Here is an 18,830-nt window from a genome sequence, read left to right as displayed (position 1 = left end):
CAAAAGCGTTGTTTCGCAAACCATTGTAAAAAAATGCTTCCATCGCAGGATTGGCTTCTGCGAACAATCAAAATCCCATCACTTGCGATTTCCGAGTCGAAGTTAACGTTGATACACACTCTCGCAACTTTACTTCAATATTGCTATGTTTTGATCTTTCTGATTCAGATCTTAAACTCCGCGGTCATTCTTCACACTTGAAATATATTTGCGGCATTTCGTGATTGACTGGATTATATGAAATATATTTGCGGCATTTCGTGATTGACTGGATTATATGAAATTCATTCAGCTGCATTTCGCTTCTTGCCATTGATTGCTATATCAAAATAGATTCTATATTTCTGAAAAATCTAGCTTTAATGTGTAAGTGGATGTTCCCAGATTAAGAATTTGTTTTGAGTATCGGTTAACTGGATACAGTTTCATTATCTTGCAGTCACTGGTTGCTTGAACCCCGTGAAAAATAAGTGATGAAGCATTATACAGATATTCTTGTTAACTTTGTTTAATGGTTTTCTGTGTTTTGATCATTGAGTTTGGATTGCGTGCCAGTCTGTGTGATAGTGTGTTCCTGTGTTGAATTAAAAAACTTTGATGTGGCGGGGGGCAGACGTTGTGTTTTTGGGGTGCTAAAATTTGTAATATTAGAACAAATATTTTTTATTAGAGAGAAGTGAAGGTGCTCTGCTACGACCTTCCTAAAACGCGTCATTATGTCTCCATGCGGAGTGCTTCTGGAAAAGCTCTAGCTTCAGTTTGAGCCAATTAAAGTGTAACTATGGTGTGTTCAATATTTATGGCTTTGTGGATTTGTTGTGTTTTGATGAGTTATCTGTGCTCGTTCAACTCCTAGTCTGTTTCCTATCGCTGACGTGCACTTTAAAATATGATGTCTTTCTTTGAGAATTTTTTTATGTTTTTTGTACTCATGTTAGAATTTCTCTCTCATTTTTCTACTTTATTCCGTTCTCTTAAATTGATGATAGATAGTTTCTTGAGAATGGCTGATAACAACACACCGACTGAAAGCCACAATTTTTCTAGCAATAATACCTCATCTTCTGAAAAAGGGAATGAGCATGAAAATGTAGTATCCAATGATTCTTTAGCGTGGAAAGCCCAGAAGTCTCTTTCTCTTGCAAAGAGGCATAAATTTTGGGAAACCCAACCTGTTGGGCAGTTCAAGGATCTTGGAAACACGAGCATCTCTGAAGGTCCAATTGAGCAGCCAACACTCCTTTCAGAAGTCAAACAAGAGCCATATAATCTTCCGACTCCTTATGAGTGGATTACGTGTGATATGGACTCTGAAGAGATGTGCCCTGAGGTGTATAATCTCTTAGCCAGTAACTATGTTGAGGATGACGAGAACATGTTTAGATTTAATTACTCAAAGGAGTTTCTTCAATGGGCATTGCTCGGCGGCGCCCTCCTGGTTATTACAGGAGTTGGCACATTGGAGTAAGGGTAAAGAGTTCAAAAAAATTGGTTCCATTCATTACTGGGATCCCTGCCAAAATCCGTGTTCGCAATGATGTAGTAATGGTGGCTGAGGTTAATTTTGTGTGTGCCACAAGAAGCTTATATCAAAAAGATTGGCTCCAGTTTTGATTAAGGAGGTCACAAGGAGGATTCATTTGGAGAATATTTGGCAAGCTGTTTATACTGCTGGTTTTGTCCTTCCTACACCCATAACGACTTGTCAATATTGGCATAGATCTTTGAATCCAAAGAAGCTTATCGGTGTTGGATTTTCTAGGCTTGTTGCAAGGATGACAAGAGCCGAACGATAAAGCTTTACAAATTACTAGATCAGACCGTGACCCTTGGATTCAGAAAGATGGAACCCCATGATGTTCCTACAGTTACTCGCTTGCTTAGAAACTACCTGAAACAATTCACAGTTGCACCTGATTTTGATGAGTTAGATGTAGAACATTGGCTTCTTCCCAGGGAGAATGTTGTGAACAGTTACTTGGTCTCAAGTCCTGATAATCAAGAAATCACCGATTTCTGTAGTTTTTACACCTTACCCTCTTCGATACTCGGTAACCAAAGCCATTCTAGTCTCAAGGCTGTGTTAGTTGTCCCACGTCGGGAAGATAAAATTCCTGAGAGTTGCATATATGGACTTGGACAATCTTTCCCTCTTGAGCTAGTTTTTGGGGTTGAGTTAGGTCCAAGTTCCAATCGTAACATGTTATCAGAGTCAGGTACCGTTATGTGTTAGATTGCTCATAGCTGGGACACCCGTTCTGCCCATAATTGGGTCATTTGTAACCATAATTGGATCATTTGTAAACTTCACGCTCCAGATGTTCATTCCTGGGCGTAAGGGGGTGTGTTAGTTATCCCACATCGATGAGATAAAATCCCTGAGAGTTGCATATATGTACTTGGACAATCCTCCCCCTCTTGAGCTAGCTTTTGTGGTTGAGTTAGGTTCAAGTTCCAATCTTAACAGGATGCTTAGGAATATAATTTCCTGTTCCGAATTTCATTGGTATTTTGTTTGGTTCATGCATTCTAGTTTAGATTAAAGTTCGTTGTCACCTATGAATTTTATATGGTATTTATGCCGTTGTTGAAATTTATTGATTTGAAATTTAGGTAGTAAATTGGTAGTATTGAATGGTCGAATTCATACTTGAAGCTCTTTTTTGCAAGGTTATAAAAAGCGTGAAGCGCTCCGAAGCGCGGATGTCGAGCTCCAAGCTTTTTAAGCTTAAGCGAGATTAGCACAGGCTTAAGCGTGAAAAAACGTTTTTTATTTTAGTGCAATTATAATTATTTCAAACCAATAAATATATAAAATAATGCATAAATATGATAAATTTAAGTCTGATGCATTAATTCTCATTTTTATAAAAGCATAAAAATCTTAAAATTGCAATCTTTATTTGTTTTTACTACTAGACCACGTTAAAATTTTTTAAATATTTGTCAAATAATTAACAGACATACTTAATCATAATTAAAATTAAAAAATAAACATCTAAATTATAAACTTAATTTATTATTTTAAAATAAAAAAAAAACATACCTTCAAAATAAAAAAAATCTAAAAATAAATAGATGTGATTAATAAGCACACTTAATTAAACATCTTAAATATGCTTAATTCGGTCAAACTACAATTAAACCGTTTTTTTCCGTTTTTATGCGATGCGGAGCGTTTTTGTCGAGATTCAAGCTTAAGCGCTTAAGCGAGCTTTTTAGAACAGTGCTGTTTTGGGATGCGTTGGGTCCTCGAGTGAAACTTGACAAGACCTGGGCCCAGATTTTGTTAATCGCCTATTGAAGAATTCACTCCTCATTCGTCTCTATACTAAAGTACGGGTCCCCATTAATTTACTTGGTTGCTATGTTATGCTCTGCTATATGGCGTCGAATGTACCTTAAGATTTTATGATACACGAGGGAACAGCTTGGGTATCACAAGAAGCATTATTTTTGGTTTCTCCTTTGTGAATATGTTTTATTTATTATTTTTTAGAAAATAGCTGATCGATAAAACAAATTATCATCTGTCATAATTTTGAATTGAATTTCTAAAAATAAAAAAACATTGGAAATGAAGTAATTGAATATACTTTTAAAAAAAATCTTCTTCGAGATAATTTTATAGTATCGTGTACATGTTTGAAAAAAAAAAACCTTAAAAATAAATCTACTCGGCATAATCAATTAGTCGAGAGACAATACGGATCCCCCGTTTTATGGGAACGAAAGCCCTAGAATGTATAGTATTTTGATGCAAAGTTGAGGACTTGAGTTCGGGTCTTAATTCTAATTTTAAAAATATTATTAAAAAATAGAATGAGGCTTGCATGAGTGGGGCTTGTTTGAGGTATTAAAATATTAAATTTCACAGAAGTATTAAAACGAAGAAATAGGGGACTGCTTGTTGTCTGATATCGAGTTATCCAAAAAAAACTTGCTAGTGGAGGAAGACCTGCCAGGGACAGGAGACATACAGCTAGAAAGAGAGGCAAAAAGGATCCTTCGTCTGCTTGTTGTCTGATATTGTGTTAACCATTGAAATTGGAGAGAAAATTGTTGTCCCCTTATAGACTAAGACATACAAAATTTAATTATAATTGGTGAATTCTGTCATATGGAGTTTGCAAAATTGTTAGCCAACTTCTGGTGTCGTATTCGTTAATGTACTTCTGTGCTCTGCATTTTTAAGAACTAATCCAATTTATAATGTCGTGGTTGCGCCGTTGCCACTTTTAGAGATGTGATCTGTCTGTCTGCCAAAATTTGTTCCACTGTCCTGTCTTGAATGTGAACTTTGTAAACTTGGTTTTCATGAATCATCATAAGTAAATATGCCTCCCATATTTGATCCTAGGTCTCTTAGCCGTTCCAGTTCAGGCAAACCGAATCTAATGCTGGGCGGTCCCTCCTCCTCAATTCACAGCACTTTAAAGCTAATTCTGCGAATGACAAAGCCTCCTCCATAGGCCAGTCTTTCACTGTTGGATCTAGTATTTTGTCAAATTGCCTAGTCTCAATTGCGTTTTCGACTTGATGAGTCAAACCCATTGGTGGCTTGGCAGTGATGATTTGCATCAATAATATACCGAGTGAGTATATGTCTGATTTTGTACCTAACATCCCAGTTTGTTGGTACTCCGGATCGATATAACAAAATGTGCCTGCTGCTGATGTCATGCGATACTGTGTTATTGTATCAGAGGTAGGCGGTGGGACCAACCTGGCTAGGCCTACATCACTAATCTTGCTCACATAATGATTGTCCAAGAGAATGTTGGCATGTTTGAGATCACGGTGCACAAGTGGCTCAGGTCTTGTCTGATGAAGAAAGTTCAAAGCAATTGCAATCTCTCAGCAATTCTGAAACGGGCTCTCCACGACAAGGGTGGAGTACCATTTTTACGGTAAAGCCTGTCTTCTAAACTGCCATTGTCCATGTATTCATATACGAGGCAACCATTCTCTGGACAGGCACCCAACAGGATAACCATATGTGGATGCCTAATTCTGCTCAGAACCTCAACCTGCAATAATTGTACACGTGAGAGAAATTTGAAGATTATGCTGATTTTTGACATTTTAATCTTAGAAATGCCATTTTTACGTACATCTTTTGTTGTTGTGAAAGCATGAATTGGACTTTGATCTGATCATGGGTATTACTCCAGAATGGTTTATTGAACATTTTCCGATGGTTTATTGAACATTTTCCGATGGCTTTGAATCCTACTCTACCCGCCGAGGGAAAGGGACATTTGTTGTGTCTTAATTGAAAAGGGTTGAGTTTTATTATGTGGTTTAGTATATTTCTGGGAAAGATTATTTACCAACCTCTCTTTGGAACTGCTGTTGCCCTTCTTAAAAATCTGGCCTCAGAATCTTTATTGCAACAGGTGTGTGATCCAGAAAAGCCTTGTAAACCGGCCCGTACCCACCTTCACCGATTTTATCAGAATCAGAGAAATAATTTGTCGCAGCTTCAATCTCATTGATCGAGTACTGCCTATATTTTATAATATTGCATGCTAATGCATCCATTGCCTTCTGTTTCTCATCAGCCTCGTGCTTGAACTTCATTTCAGCATGCCTTCGTCTCTCTGACTCCAACTCTGCTACGCGTTGAGCCTTAGTTGCTACTAAAACTGCAGCCTTATACTTTTGCTTCTCCCTTTCAACTATGGCGAATGCAGATTCTTGTGCATGCTTTGCGTCTTCTGATTTACGCGTCTCTTCCGTCTTCCATCGGTCTATCTCTCTTACCTGAAATTAAATATCTGTTTATTCAGCTTTGTCTACAAAATGTCCTTTTTTACAGCCATGTTGGAATTGTAAATTGATTGCCTTCTCATTAGCAGTTGCAGCTTCTATACAGGCTGCGTTGTACTTTTCTCTCACGTATTTTAGCTCTAATTTCAATCTCCTCAGTTCGTCCTCCACTTCCTGCGATAGCACTGTGTTAGGAAATGATGTAACCAACATTACCATGTCTAATATTAACCGATTTCATCACCATTTGTGGCAGAAATAGAAACGAAATGTCCAATACGGTTAAACCATGCAGTCTTGCGAGTTGAGAAACTCTACAACTTACAGCTGCTTGTGAGGAACTAGAGCTCTTAGAAGAATGTGATTCCCTGGAATTGTCCAAGAACTCAACGGAAACATCAGAATTGAAGCTGTGCGCTTCAGATTGATCACTTGAGCCAGATGTGAAATTGATCGAGTTATCATAGGTTTGAGTCCTAAGACCATTTTCAGGTCCAGAAATCTTGCCACCAGCTAACTGGTTGATCCCGAACTCGGTGCCATTACTTCCCATTGAAGCAAGAGGCGACACGTTGTTGCTTCCAAAGGGCGTGTAATTATAACTACTGTATGCTGAATTCACCAGAGGAAGATCGCTTTCGTAGTGGCTTTCCCATTGAACCATTTGCTGTAACTCGCTGCTGCTCAATGAGCTTTGAGGGGACGGAGTCTTGCTGGTTAAAAACGGCCTATTCCATGGTGCTGTTTGCTGATATTCCATGAAGTTGTTTGGTGAATTCAGAGGGTATATATTCTTTATAATATCCACTGGTCTTTGCCTATTTAATACATCTAAAGATGATTCTGCTTCTGTTCTGCAATTTCACGCAAACTACTTTTCATGAGCCAAGTTGAGCTACAGTAATGTCATTTTTTAACCGTAAAAAATAACATGATATATCATGATCTGTGAAAATAAAATATAAATATAAATTTGCATCCATGTCTCTTAAAATTTGCACTTTACGCCGTTGATTTTTCAGTTTTCACTACACCTAAAAGCTTGAGGTCTCAGGTGGTGAGCCGCCATTAATTTGTAACTATCGACCTTAATGTCCCCTTGTGTGTAGCTAGATGTTGAGCAGCTAGCAGAGACTCGGGTTTACGTGGCCAAATTCAACTGGGTTCCAATGAGACATTGAGAGAGAGATGCGGGTAAAACCGAGGGTTCAGACGTGGACAGGAAGAATGAAATGCTCATGCACCAGCACTGATGCCAACTTAATATATAACTATGCCAAAAAACTTGACGTACATGTAAGTTGGTCACTAATAGATTTTTACGCTTTCAACGTGCTCAATTATTGTAGAATAGTGTGCATGCCATGTTTGCAAAATCCATGATAAATGCAATTCACGGGAATGTTTTTATTTACCCAAGAAATTCAGGAAATAATGGAGTGCCTGGTTCAATAGCAGACTTGATTTCCAGAGCTTTTCCACCCTTTGGTACTGCGTAAACTGAGCAAGAATCAGGTGCGTACTTCGCTACACAACTTGGAACATCTGCATTTCTAAATGCCCTGCTATTACACAACACCAAAGGCTATGATAAACAGCAAAAAATATATAAGACTAAAAAAAGATAGAAAAGGCTTACATAGAAGACAATCATGCGAGCGTTTCAATATATGGGAGATGAAACTTCCCCTTAACGTTTAAGATAGCTAAAAACATCAGAGAATACCATTACCCCTAGTTGCTGCCACATGTTTATCTATTTCTTTTCCCAAAATGGATGACTATATTCGTAGTGGAAGAGGGAACTCTGCATTTTCTAGGCAGTAAATAGTCCAAGTTCAATACCATTAATTGTAAGACAAGTTAAAAAAGCCATATTGGCTATTGCTATGTCGAGGTCGATCCAATGATTTAGACAACAGGTAATTTATTATATCATGAGGTATAAAAGTATTGTTTTAAGAAACTGTGATGCAAATTGAGTATGTGGATATCATTTATGCACGCATACCTTGAAATCGCGTTTCGTGTTGAGGCACCAAGAATAATGGTGGTGATGGAGTTAGCATCTACGTACTCGCATAGCGTTTTTGCTATGTCATGGCCGTGGAGAATCACTTCTTTTACACGAATCTGAAATCCATAAATGTACAATCAAAAGCCAAAAAACATAGATATCAGTATAGTATTTCATGACCTCGATAGTATAAGCTACCAATTAATTCTCATACCAAAATCCAACTAAATCCGAGTAAGAAATTATTAGACTGCTAGAAAGCCCCCCCGAAACGTGTTTAAATTATGTGTTGATTACCGCTTTTCGAGCACAAAAGCCGCGGTAAGGAAGGAACAATTGCTGCATTTCAGGTTGAGTTGGTCCACGCCCTTCTTTAGGGGTCAATTCCACTGCACAACACATTTAATATGTATTAAGGATTAAAAATTATGCTGAAGATGATAAAGAACCCAGTCGGGTGAAATCCAAATCCAAATCCAAATTCCATATTATGCAATTCTCTCCTATTAAGAATCCAAAATCAAAACTCTTGAATGCCATAAGAGGACTAGCTAGATGGTCGAGGGGAGGTTGCCCCATGATAGGCAAAAGGTTGATTTTTTTAATGAATAGATCTTATAAAAAGAATTAAATCCATACCATCCTCGAAACATATAATATAATTTGATCCACTCTTACTGGTGCCACCCCATATATTATAATTCATTAGAATATGCTAAGAGAAGAAGAACACCCACGTGGGAATAAATATGGTTGAGTACCTAGAACATGTAGGAGGATGATTCGGTTATCTTTCAAATTTAAATTATCGACGGCCCATTTCACAGCATGTTGGCTGTTCTTGTTTCTGTCGATGGCCACGGCTGTGGATATATTCCCTTCATATGCAATATTAATGTTATCATTCGTTGTTGGCTCATGGTCTGCCATGTTGTAGGGCTGCATGGGGGAGGAATGGTGGCGCTGTGCAGCTACTGGTGCCACCAGAGAGGCTGCCGTTGCTGCGTGGCGCTACCAAGCTGCTCAGCCATGAAGCAGGCGATGTTGTGTAGGGAAAAAATTGATGGAAATGTGAAGAATTGAATCGACACCAAGATTATATACTATTTTGTTTTGTAAGCGTAAATTTGGTCTATACACCAAGATTATATACTACACGATTTCACTAAAACCGTCGCTAATTTCCAAAATTTAAAAAAATTTTAAGAAATATTCTTTCCTAAACAATACTAAAATAACTTTATTTCCCAAACAATATTTCATACTATTGAATCAAAAAATTTATTATTGTTTGAGAATCTTAATTGTTTTGGGATTTAGAAGTTGCGGTAACTTTTTTTAACCGTTGCTATTTGCGACGGTTTAACCAAAAACCGTCGTTAATTCCCAAAATTTAATAAAAATTAAGAAATGTTCTTTCCTAAACAATAATAAAATAACGTTATTTCCCAAACAATATTTCATACTATTGAATCAGAGAATTTATTATTGTTTGGGAATCCTAATTATTTTGGGATTTAGAAGTTGCAGTAACTTTTTTTAACATTGTTGTAATTAAACAAATTAAGATTTTCATGTTCCTCTTAAAATATGAAAACAATTATTTATAGCTAGAAAAGAATTTACAATTTTTTTAACATTTTTTAAACATTTCATTGTTAAGTTACGGTAAATTTAAACAATTACATTATTTATACTAATGACAATAATTTAAATATATTTATTTATAGTAATTAAATTTAGATAATAATAGTATTAATTGTGTACTAATTTTTGCATCTATGTTTAAACAAATTTTTAATTCAACATAGAATATAAATATATTATGATATTAATTATTTAACTAATCGTTTATATTGAGATTAATATTTGGAGTATTAGTATAATAAAAATATTTGTAGTTATTCATATTACAAACATTATCAGAAATAATATACAAAAAACAATTCAATATAGAAAGAAAAAACAGGGATTCGAATTAGACTCGGCGCAATTCTCCCAAATTTTGATACTCAACACAATTTTCAAAAATCAAATTTCGAATTACTGAGACTCGGCGCAATTCCCTCAAATTCTGTTATGCAACAGAAAACTATCAAATCAAATTAAGAATTCCGTTAAGCACACGATCGACGCAATTTATAATGAAAGAGAATCACTGAATTTTTATAACAAAAAAAAAAGACACGGACCGAAGAAAAAAAAAACTGCTCAAGAAGAATGCCGAAACCGAAAAGTTGAGCTAAAGGATGGGATGAATTCGCTAAATATTCGGTGCAATTTATAGGCATGAAATTGTGTCACGCATTCAAATGAATATGTGACGCGTACCGAATAGAATGGGAGAAAATCCGTGTCGTAGCGACGGTTTTTTGTTAAACCGTCGCCAATAGCGACGGTTTTTAGGTTTTAAAAACCGTCGCCGATTCCTTTTTTTTAAAAAAAAATTAAAATCAGATTCTTAAAATCCGTGTCATTCTGTCCCGGATTCTAACCGAGACAATGAATCCGGAATTTCAAACTCCGGATAGTCATATTTTCATAATCTTTTAAAATCTGTTATATTTTAATAAATAAGTTTTAAAAATATATTATTTTTATAAAAAACCCCGATTACTCCTGCTACTACCAAACTTGGACACGTGCTCTTCTTGAAGTTTGCCTCATGAAAATTGTTTTTTTTCCCTGCACAAAAGCATTGATTGGAGTTAGATAATTGAATCAACACGTGTCCTATGAAGGAGCAAAGCTTTTCCTCACACTTCTCTTTCTCTATTCCATCAAAGCAAGAAAGGAAATGTGGGAAAATCTACGGAGGGGGGATGATCACCGAGCCTGGTGAAATCCCTTTCACCCCTTTTTTTTGGTGTCTCAATTTAGTCCTTGGTAAGAACCCTCCTTTCTGTCTTTATCTTTCAATATTCGATTTAAATCTCAGTTCTTTGATGCGATTTTGTATTTCCTTTTGCAATGTGGATGTGGCCGTTTTAAACAAATTTTTCGAGGAATGAATCTCGACTGTTCTAGATAGACTCGTTGGAGAAAGAGTTTGTTTGTTGGATAAGAATGAAATTAGCCCTGATTTTCAAGAGGCTGATAAGGGTTCACTCAGATCCATGAAACCCATGTTCCATGTGGCAACAAGTTTGAGTCTTTGAGGGTTTCCTTGTGTATTGGGGGGGTTTGGTTTTGCTTTCTTGAAGGTTCTTTCCTATGGGTTTCTTTTCTTGTACTTTTGTTGAGGGTTTGATCTGTGGTCTTTTTCTCCTTTTCATAACCATTTGAGGGTTGGTGGCGGAGGTGAGATATGGTAATCTTTGGGAATTTAAGGTGTTGAAACTGTTTTCAGCTTTAGGTAGTATATTTTACGACCAGATCTGATTTCCCGAAGCCCGTTATCGCAAATTTGCTTGTTTTCATTCTGGTACTGAATTATAATACGAGATAAAAAGCTGAACACGTGTCCCTGCATCTGCGTGACTAAATTTTCCTAACCTTTCGTTTTTATTGCTGTTGAGAAGACAGATGATGGAAGATATGGCTCCTTCAGTTGCGGTGACACTTAGCTTAGGTGATCATGTTTGCGAAAGTTCAGGGATTTCAAACCAAATGGAAATCAAAAGACTAGAACTAGTGACCGAAACAGCAAGTTTGCTATCAGATCCAGCTATGTATGATGCCACTAGTTCTAGGTGGGTTTCCAGTTACAGTTGTGTTAAACCTGAAACTGATGAGACTTCCTCGCCGTTGCTTGGGCGAAATGGAGCAAAACCTGATATGCCAAAGATGACACCTTTGACTGAAAATGGTTGTTTAATCCACGACGTTCAGGAAAGTGAAGAAGATGAGATTCTCTCAATCGAGGAAGACCCTCGTGTTATCAGTGCGGTTGGGTTGCTGCCTATTGATTGTACTGCCGACATAAGCTTGCCTCTAATCGTTTCAGAGACTAGCTTGCCTATTGCCCTCGAGATAGAGGGCATTGACAATGGTCAAATACTTGCAAAGGTTATTACTTTGGAGGAAAGAAGCATTCGACGGAAAATATCGGGTGAATTTCTTAAACTGAATCCCAAGCCAAATGAAGAATGTTCAGATGGACCTACCATAAAGGCATCCATTGTAGCTCTTCCTTTATCCAGTGAGAATGATCCTGGGAAAGGTGGTGTTAAGAGTGTCTTTGAAGTGGACTGCATTCCGCTTTGGGGTTTTGTGTCTATCCGGGGAAATAGACCGGAGATGGAAGATGCTGTTGTTGCTGTACCTCATTTTATGAAAATTCCTATCAAGATGTTTATTGGTGACCAGATGATAGATGGGATTAGTCAGAGTTTGAGTTACCTGACGTCACATTTTTTTGGGGTGTACGATGGTCATGGTGGATCTCAGGTATGCATTCAATTTTTCATTAAGCACTTATTTGAGTTAGTTTTCGATTGTTGGAGCATGTTTTGGTGTTTTGTAATCAATTGGGTGATTGGATGCTATCTAACCCAATTTATAAGCTGTTTGTGTTTGTATGTGCTGCATGTAAAGCTAGATTTGCGCAATGACTTTGACATTTGTATGGTCATTAATATCCTCTATTTCACTTACCATTGATGGATTTGAGCTTCAAGGATTTGGATCCAGCTATTGAAATCCATCATTTATGTTTGACCACAGGGAAGTTGGAAACACCTTTCTCAATACATTTTCAGACTATTTTGGGACATTTGATTACATTGAGAGGTTCATTTGGGAAAATTTTCAAATAATCTCAATTGCGTTTCCTCGTCGCTTATCACTTGTCTGATCAGATCCATCCACCCAAATGCAACCTAAGGATTTTGGCTTTTTGAAATTGTTTGTTTGGGTAAAGTTTGACTGGGTTTGTAACTATTATACTCGCTGCCAACCACATTACATTCATCTTGTAGGTTGCGAACTATTGCCGTGATAGGATCCATTTGGCTTTACAAGAGGAGTTAAACAATGTTAAAGATGATTTGGTAAGTGGGAGTGTTAGAGACACTAGGGAGGTGCAGTGGAACAAGGTTTTTACAAGCTGCTTTCTAAAGGTTGATGATGAGGTTGGAGGAAGGACTAGCAAAGACTGTCACAGTGGGGATGTTGATGCAACTAATTGCACCTCTGAACCTGTTGCCCCAGAAACTGTGGGGTCAACCGCTGTTGTAGCAGTGGTTTGCTCATCCCACATTATAATTTCCAACAGTGGAGATTCGAGGGCTGTCCTTTATCGTGGTAAAGAAGCAGTCGCATTATCTGTTGATCATAAAGTGAGCAAATTTTGTCTTGATTAGCTTTCCTTCTTCAAAGATTACAATAAAGGTTGGTTTTACTGAACTAATATTTATTACATTTATTTTCCAATTTTATGTTAGCCAAATAGAGAAGATGAATATGCTAGAATTGAAGCATCTGGAGGCAAGGTGATACAGTGGAACGGACACCGAGTGTTCGGTGTTCTTGCAATGTCAAGATCCATTGGTATGCCTTTTATGTGTGACGATTGTATCATCTTGTAATGATAAACATGTCTATTTACGAATGAAATCATTATGACTATGAGTTTTCTTGATACGAGTTCATCATTACTTTTACATACGCAATAGACTGAAAATTCAACTCAAATCTTTTTTGAGGGATAGAACTAGTAGTTTTTGTTAAATGGCCGAAACGTTTTAGTGTCCTTTCGTCCCGAGTCTCCTAATATGGCTCCACTGCAGCGTGTGTCAAGTTTTTTTACTTCATCTTTGCAGGTGACAGATACTTGAAGCCATGGATTATACCCGATCCAGAAGTTTTGTTTATGCCTCGTGCTAGAGACGATGAGTGCCTTATTTTAGCCAGCGACGGGTTGTGGGATGTTTTGACAAACGAGGAAGTATGTGAAGTGGCTAGAAGACGGATCCTAATTTGGCACAAAAAGAATGGAACTCAACCATTAGTTCAGCGGGGGGAGGGAGTCGATCCTGCAGCACAATCTGCCGCAGAATATCTCTCAAATTTGGCCCTTCAGAAAGGTAGCAAGGATGATATTTCTGTAATTGTGGTGGATTTGAAATCCCGAAGGAAATTCAAGAGCAAATCTTGATCTGACTCGCCTTCGACTCGGATATAGCATAACTCTATAAATACAGCTTAAAGTATCTCATTATTACATAACTTGTCCATTCATTTTTCACTTGGGCTTTAAATGTTGATGAGATTAGTGAACAGCGTGTAACGTAGAAAAACAAATTGACTATTAATAATAATTCTCACTGTTAACTTAAGACTGATATTTGTTATGAAGTTTTATATAAAATTCATTTATTATTTTCATAAATTAGGTAGATTCAATGATAAAACCATACAGGGTTAAACATGCTTGACATAGCATTCCTGGTATGCGATCGTGCTTTTGGATGTCACTTAGGTTGCATGTAATATCAATTAAATTATAAAAATTTTAAAAAATTGATTTTCTAAAGAACAATTCGAATAATTTTGTTATTTATTTGGGTTTAATTATATTAAACAATTTATAAGAACTTATATAACTTATATAACTTATTCTCAAAATTGTTTTTCAAATTAAAATTCAAGCAGTTGATTTTATGTTATATAATAAATTGTAACGAATATAATATATAGAACAAAATAAATTGAAACAATTTTTTTAAAAAAATTATATATTCAAACACAATGTATAAAACATAATAACTTAAAAATCAACTAAATTAAAGATTTTATCAATGTATAAATCATAGTCTACAAAAATGAAACATACTTAAAACAAATAATTATTAATTTAAAATCACTGTGACTAACTCATAAAACAATATTAAAACAAATGAAATAGTAAAATATAACTCATAATATTTAATTTAACATCCAAAAGAAATTTTTTTACTTTTTATTTTTACAATTCCATATCATGGATAATAAATTCTATATATCGATCTTTCGTAGACTAACATTGATGACTATTAATTTCTTGTTAAATAAGTTGTAAAATAATAAATAAATCAACATATGTAAAGAAATACACATTCAAATAAGATTATATAGTAAATATCAAATAAACTCATATAATAATTAATAAATATAAATTTTAAACTATTGGTATGATTTTCACCATTAAAATTTGAAATATAATAAAAAAATAAACTTTCATATATATTTTTGTGATATTATAATTTATTACTTAATTAGAAATTACACTAAAAATATTACAAAATTACAATAAAATCATTGGGAAAAAATGTAGATAGAAAATTAAAAGGATAAAACATTTAAACGCAATACAAAGATGAGTTATTTGATAAAATTAATATAGGAGTAACATTCTATTTTTGAAGTGTGTATAGACGGTTAATTTTGTCATTGCACAATTGAAAAACAGCCCTTTATTCATACTTTTATAGATATATAGATAAAAAAATTGGAAAAAAAAGGTAAAGAGAAAATTAAAATGATAAAATATTTAAATGTAATATAATGAGTTATTTAATAAAATTAATATAGGAGTTATATAATATTGTTGAAGTGAACTGAGATGTAGGTACCATCCATGGGCAAAAAATGAAGCATATTGAAGGCAATACGGCAGTTCCTGTCCCGACTCGATGGTGTATGCCAAATCAACGATAAACATCTCCCAGCATACCATAAAAGGGATTTTATGGCAAAAAATACTTGAGGCAAGGCAAAAAGATCAAGAAAAACAGAAAACTTAATGAGAGAAGCGTTGCTGTCCAACAAAATCAGAAGATGACTTAGCCACTATGACAATAAAACGACACTACAACCAAGAATTGAGTCTCCTCCCGTCAAGTACTAATTCGCAATTTGGCACAAAAATTAACAGATGAACAGGAAAGGATCCAACAAACCAAGTAGGCTGAGAGAGTTCTTCACGAGGGTCGAGCTCTCTTGTTGCTGCAAGCGGGGCATTTGTACTGCTTTATGTGCTCGGCTCTAGCAGGGGTAATCTTGACACACTTTCCATGGAACCACCTCTCACATAGGTCGCAGCATATCCAGAATTCATCAGATGCGTAGTTCTCTCCACAAGCACCGCACAGGGCATCCCCGTGCTCATCTTCTTCCTCTTCAAACCCTTCTTCTTCATCTTTTGCCTGAGATATGGGAATTTTCTCTGGAGCTTCAGTTGTTAGCTGCACAAAAATGGGGTTATATTACAACCAAGAAGGAGATTCTTAATTATACTCATGTCAGCTTTGGAAAACATAGCATAGACTGATCTACATAGAAACGATCAAATCTCGTAAAAGTGGCTCTTGATAATATTATAGATTGCAGTTAAATGAAGGAAATATACAGGCAAGTAGTACGATAGTGAATAAAATCTTTTGGTTACAGGTAAAAAAATTCCACTCCCAATGTCTTACTGGTTTAGGTTTTGACTTGGATTTGTTGCTGCTATGATTTGAGACCGCTGATTTCTCTTTCTGTTGCTTCTTTGCAGCACCAGACACCACTTCAAATATGGTCGGAAGTTCATTGATCATGTTAAAAAGTCGCTTCCTGAACCAAGAAGCAGCAATAAGATTATCACATGATTAACTTCACAACTCAAATAAGCAATAAAGCATCCCAAAGATGTAACATGGAATACGATAAATTAATTGAGACTGCGGAGTTGTTTTCTTCAATAAATTGGTCAAATAGCAACCAAGAAACAGTAATCTAACACCATAATTTGTTAATCCACATACAGCCTCAGTTCCCAAGGACTGAATCTACGTTGATTTTTTTATTGCATTATTTTTTAACCATAAAGGATATGCATAAATTCATCCATGCGCATGCTCAAATCAATCAGCTTCTCCAGTGATAAAAGTCGTAGACAAACAAAAACCTTAATCGCACACGACCTTCAAGACAAGTGTAAACAAATAGAAATATAGGAGACGTCGGCTAGGGAAGTATTTGTTACACAATGTTGTATTGATTAGCTAGGTCATCTTACTTAGCTGTCAACTTAGTAAGAGATAGTTGATTAGATACCAACTTTACTCTTTAGTTAAAGTGAGCGGTTATACAAATATACATATACTTGTACAGAAACATTTTGTTACAGTATTTCAATGGAATGAATTTTCCCCTCTCTCTCGAAGCACAGCATCTTTGATTCGTTAATGAATCTTTGTTTATTTGATTGGTGTACAGTTTAACAGTATTTGTTTAGCTGAAAATTTGGCATCATTATTATTGATTTGCTGCCTTAAAAAAATATTCGACAGTTATTTTATAACTATATGATAACGATGACTGCATAAATGAGACCTCGTAAAAGACAAAAATGGGATTGAGGATCCACCTGTCAGCTTTATCGAACCCAAATCTTGCTCCAAAATAGAAGGCAACAGAAAGCAACCAAGAGTCACTGTGGACGGCAACAAGAGATAACCAATCTTTGTCCTGCATTCCATCTCTAGCAAAGTTGATGCCCAGAGCAGGCTCTGGGAGTTCAGGAGGTACTTCTTCAGCAGGTAAATTGACCTCCCACTGTTCACTAGGAAATCCATACAAGCACAAATTCTCCTTCTCTGTAAATAAAAATAATAACTGATTACAAACTGAATTAGAAATATTGCGGAAAAGAAAACCCAACGAACAATTACAAATCATCGTTATATGATTCAAAAATCTAGGAACCAAACCAGAAGAAGATGATGTTAAGAAAATGAAAAACCTAACAATCAGCAGAATACGAAAATAACCTAACAAGAAACCGTAGACTTGAAAGTGCTCAAAATGGATAATGAGGATTGCAGAACCTAAAATATGTATTAACACTTGATGCATGTGCAGCCAAATTATAAATCATCATCGTTTAAAAAATCAAGTTTAATTTAGTTATTAAATTTCACATCCCAAATCCTATCCTATTTCATAATATTCGAAGCCCAATTTGCTCTACTCGGAGCTGTCTATATATTTTTCTTTTAACATTCCAAATATTTATGATTCACTGCAAACACGGCGAACTTTTCAGTTGAATGCAAAAGATAACAAGGATCAATAAAGACTGAAATACACGTTGATTAGCCAGAATTCATCACTTACTTTTGCTCAACAAAAAACAAGAAACAAGAGCATTTTTAAAGAGATAACTAGATAATACGTGAAACAAAAGTACACAAACTCAATAAAATAAATAAATAAAACAAATAATATAAAAACTGAAAAGGAAACCCATTTGGTGTTAAAACCGCTGACCAGGATCACACTGCTGGTAGAATTCTTCAACATCTGAAACACAAAAACGACACAAAACAACCAAACTTTAAAAAAAAAATTATTCAAGCGGCATATACCTAGAAAAAAAAATGCACATAAAAATACAGTTCAAAAGACCACCTGCGGTAAGGGCTTTAATAAGGCCACCTCGACGGCCCTTAAAGTCTCGAAAAACTTCTTCGACAGTACGCGGATTGTATCCTGCGTCCATTTTTCCTTTTCTGTCTTCTTTGTTCAGCTGAAATTCTATAAAATTGGATTAAGAAAAACTATAACATGAAAAAATTCACCAGCGGAAACAACATAGGGAAGGAAAATCGTGAGTTTGCAGCGAAGATGATAAAATAAATAATAGGAAGAGAATGGACAAGGACGAATTAAGTTTGAGAGCTGGGCGGATCTGGATGTGACGAAGGGGTTCAATTCAATTCTATTTGGAGTATTGGGCCCGGTCCATTTTATGTTTGGGCTTTGTGGAGAGAATTCATACCAAAGTACAACTTATGTGAGGCAACTTGATATTTCAAATCGTATTATAATTTGCACAAACAAATTCAGTTTATATGAATTATTACAAATTAAACATACCAAAAATTATAGTAAACAAAATGTAATTAATAAAAAATATTGGATTCATCTATTTAAAAAAAACAATCAACAATAAAATGTTTAATCTTTTATCGTGTTTGAGATTTTTTTTTCCGAAAAACAAAAATGAATATTATATTTTGTCAGTGATTTATTATATTTTGTTTATATATAATGTTTGGTGCATTTAATTTGCAAT

General features: G+C 35.5%; 2 protein-coding genes, 1 long non-coding RNA gene and 2 pseudogenes across 5 annotated transcripts; 3 read left to right on the top strand and 2 right to left on the bottom strand.

The window, feature by feature from the left end:
* LOC142504493 (glycylpeptide N-tetradecanoyltransferase 1-like) lies at positions 1-2,233 on the top strand (annotated as a pseudogene).
* A 1,760-nt stretch (positions 2,234-3,993) lies between these two features.
* On the bottom strand, positions 3,994-8,749 carry LOC142556012 (U-box domain-containing protein 35-like; annotated as a pseudogene).
* Positions 6,413-8,860, top strand: LOC142556013 (uncharacterized). 3 transcript variants are annotated; one of them, XR_012822500.1, is made up of 4 exons: positions 6,413-6,556; positions 6,886-7,068; positions 7,193-7,287; positions 8,727-8,860. It is a non-coding gene; the product is annotated as an uncharacterized LOC142556013 (long non-coding RNA). The 3 variants fall into 3 exon arrangements; XR_012822501.1 differs by having other exon boundaries at positions 6,417-6,556; positions 6,882-7,068; XR_012822502.1 differs by having other exon boundaries at positions 6,428-6,556; positions 6,795-7,068.
* A 1,828-nt stretch (positions 8,861-10,688) lies between these two features.
* LOC142556009 (protein phosphatase 2C 16-like) lies at positions 10,689-13,969 on the top strand. The gene is made up of 4 exons (XM_075667212.1): positions 10,689-12,178; positions 12,709-13,068; positions 13,174-13,279; positions 13,552-13,969. Exons 1-4 carry the CDS (start codon positions 11,315-11,317, stop codon positions 13,884-13,886), a joined length of 1,665 nt encoding a protein of 554 aa, XP_075523327.1. The 5' UTR covers positions 10,689-11,314; the 3' UTR covers positions 13,887-13,969.
* Positions 13,970-15,491: 1,522 nt separating this feature from the next.
* Positions 15,492-18,450, bottom strand: LOC142556007 (PHD finger protein ALFIN-LIKE 5-like). Its single transcript, XM_075667211.1, has 5 exons — positions 18,164-18,450; positions 18,023-18,055; positions 17,121-17,349; positions 16,189-16,324; positions 15,492-15,954 (listed from the first exon to the last, which is right to left on the bottom strand). Exons 1-5 carry the CDS (start codon positions 18,252-18,254, stop codon positions 15,691-15,693), a joined length of 753 nt encoding a protein of 250 aa, XP_075523326.1. The 5' UTR covers positions 18,255-18,450; the 3' UTR covers positions 15,492-15,690.
* Between the last annotated feature and the right edge of the window lie 380 nt (positions 18,451-18,830).

Source organism: Primulina tabacum, chromosome 9, assembly GCF_025594145.1.
Source record: "Primulina tabacum isolate GXHZ01 chromosome 9, ASM2559414v2, whole genome shotgun sequence".
NCBI lineage: Eukaryota > Viridiplantae > Streptophyta > Magnoliopsida > Lamiales > Gesneriaceae > Primulina > Primulina tabacum.
The sequence above is the reverse complement of the archived record's forward strand: the minus strand, read 5'-3'. Positions and strand labels throughout refer to the sequence as shown.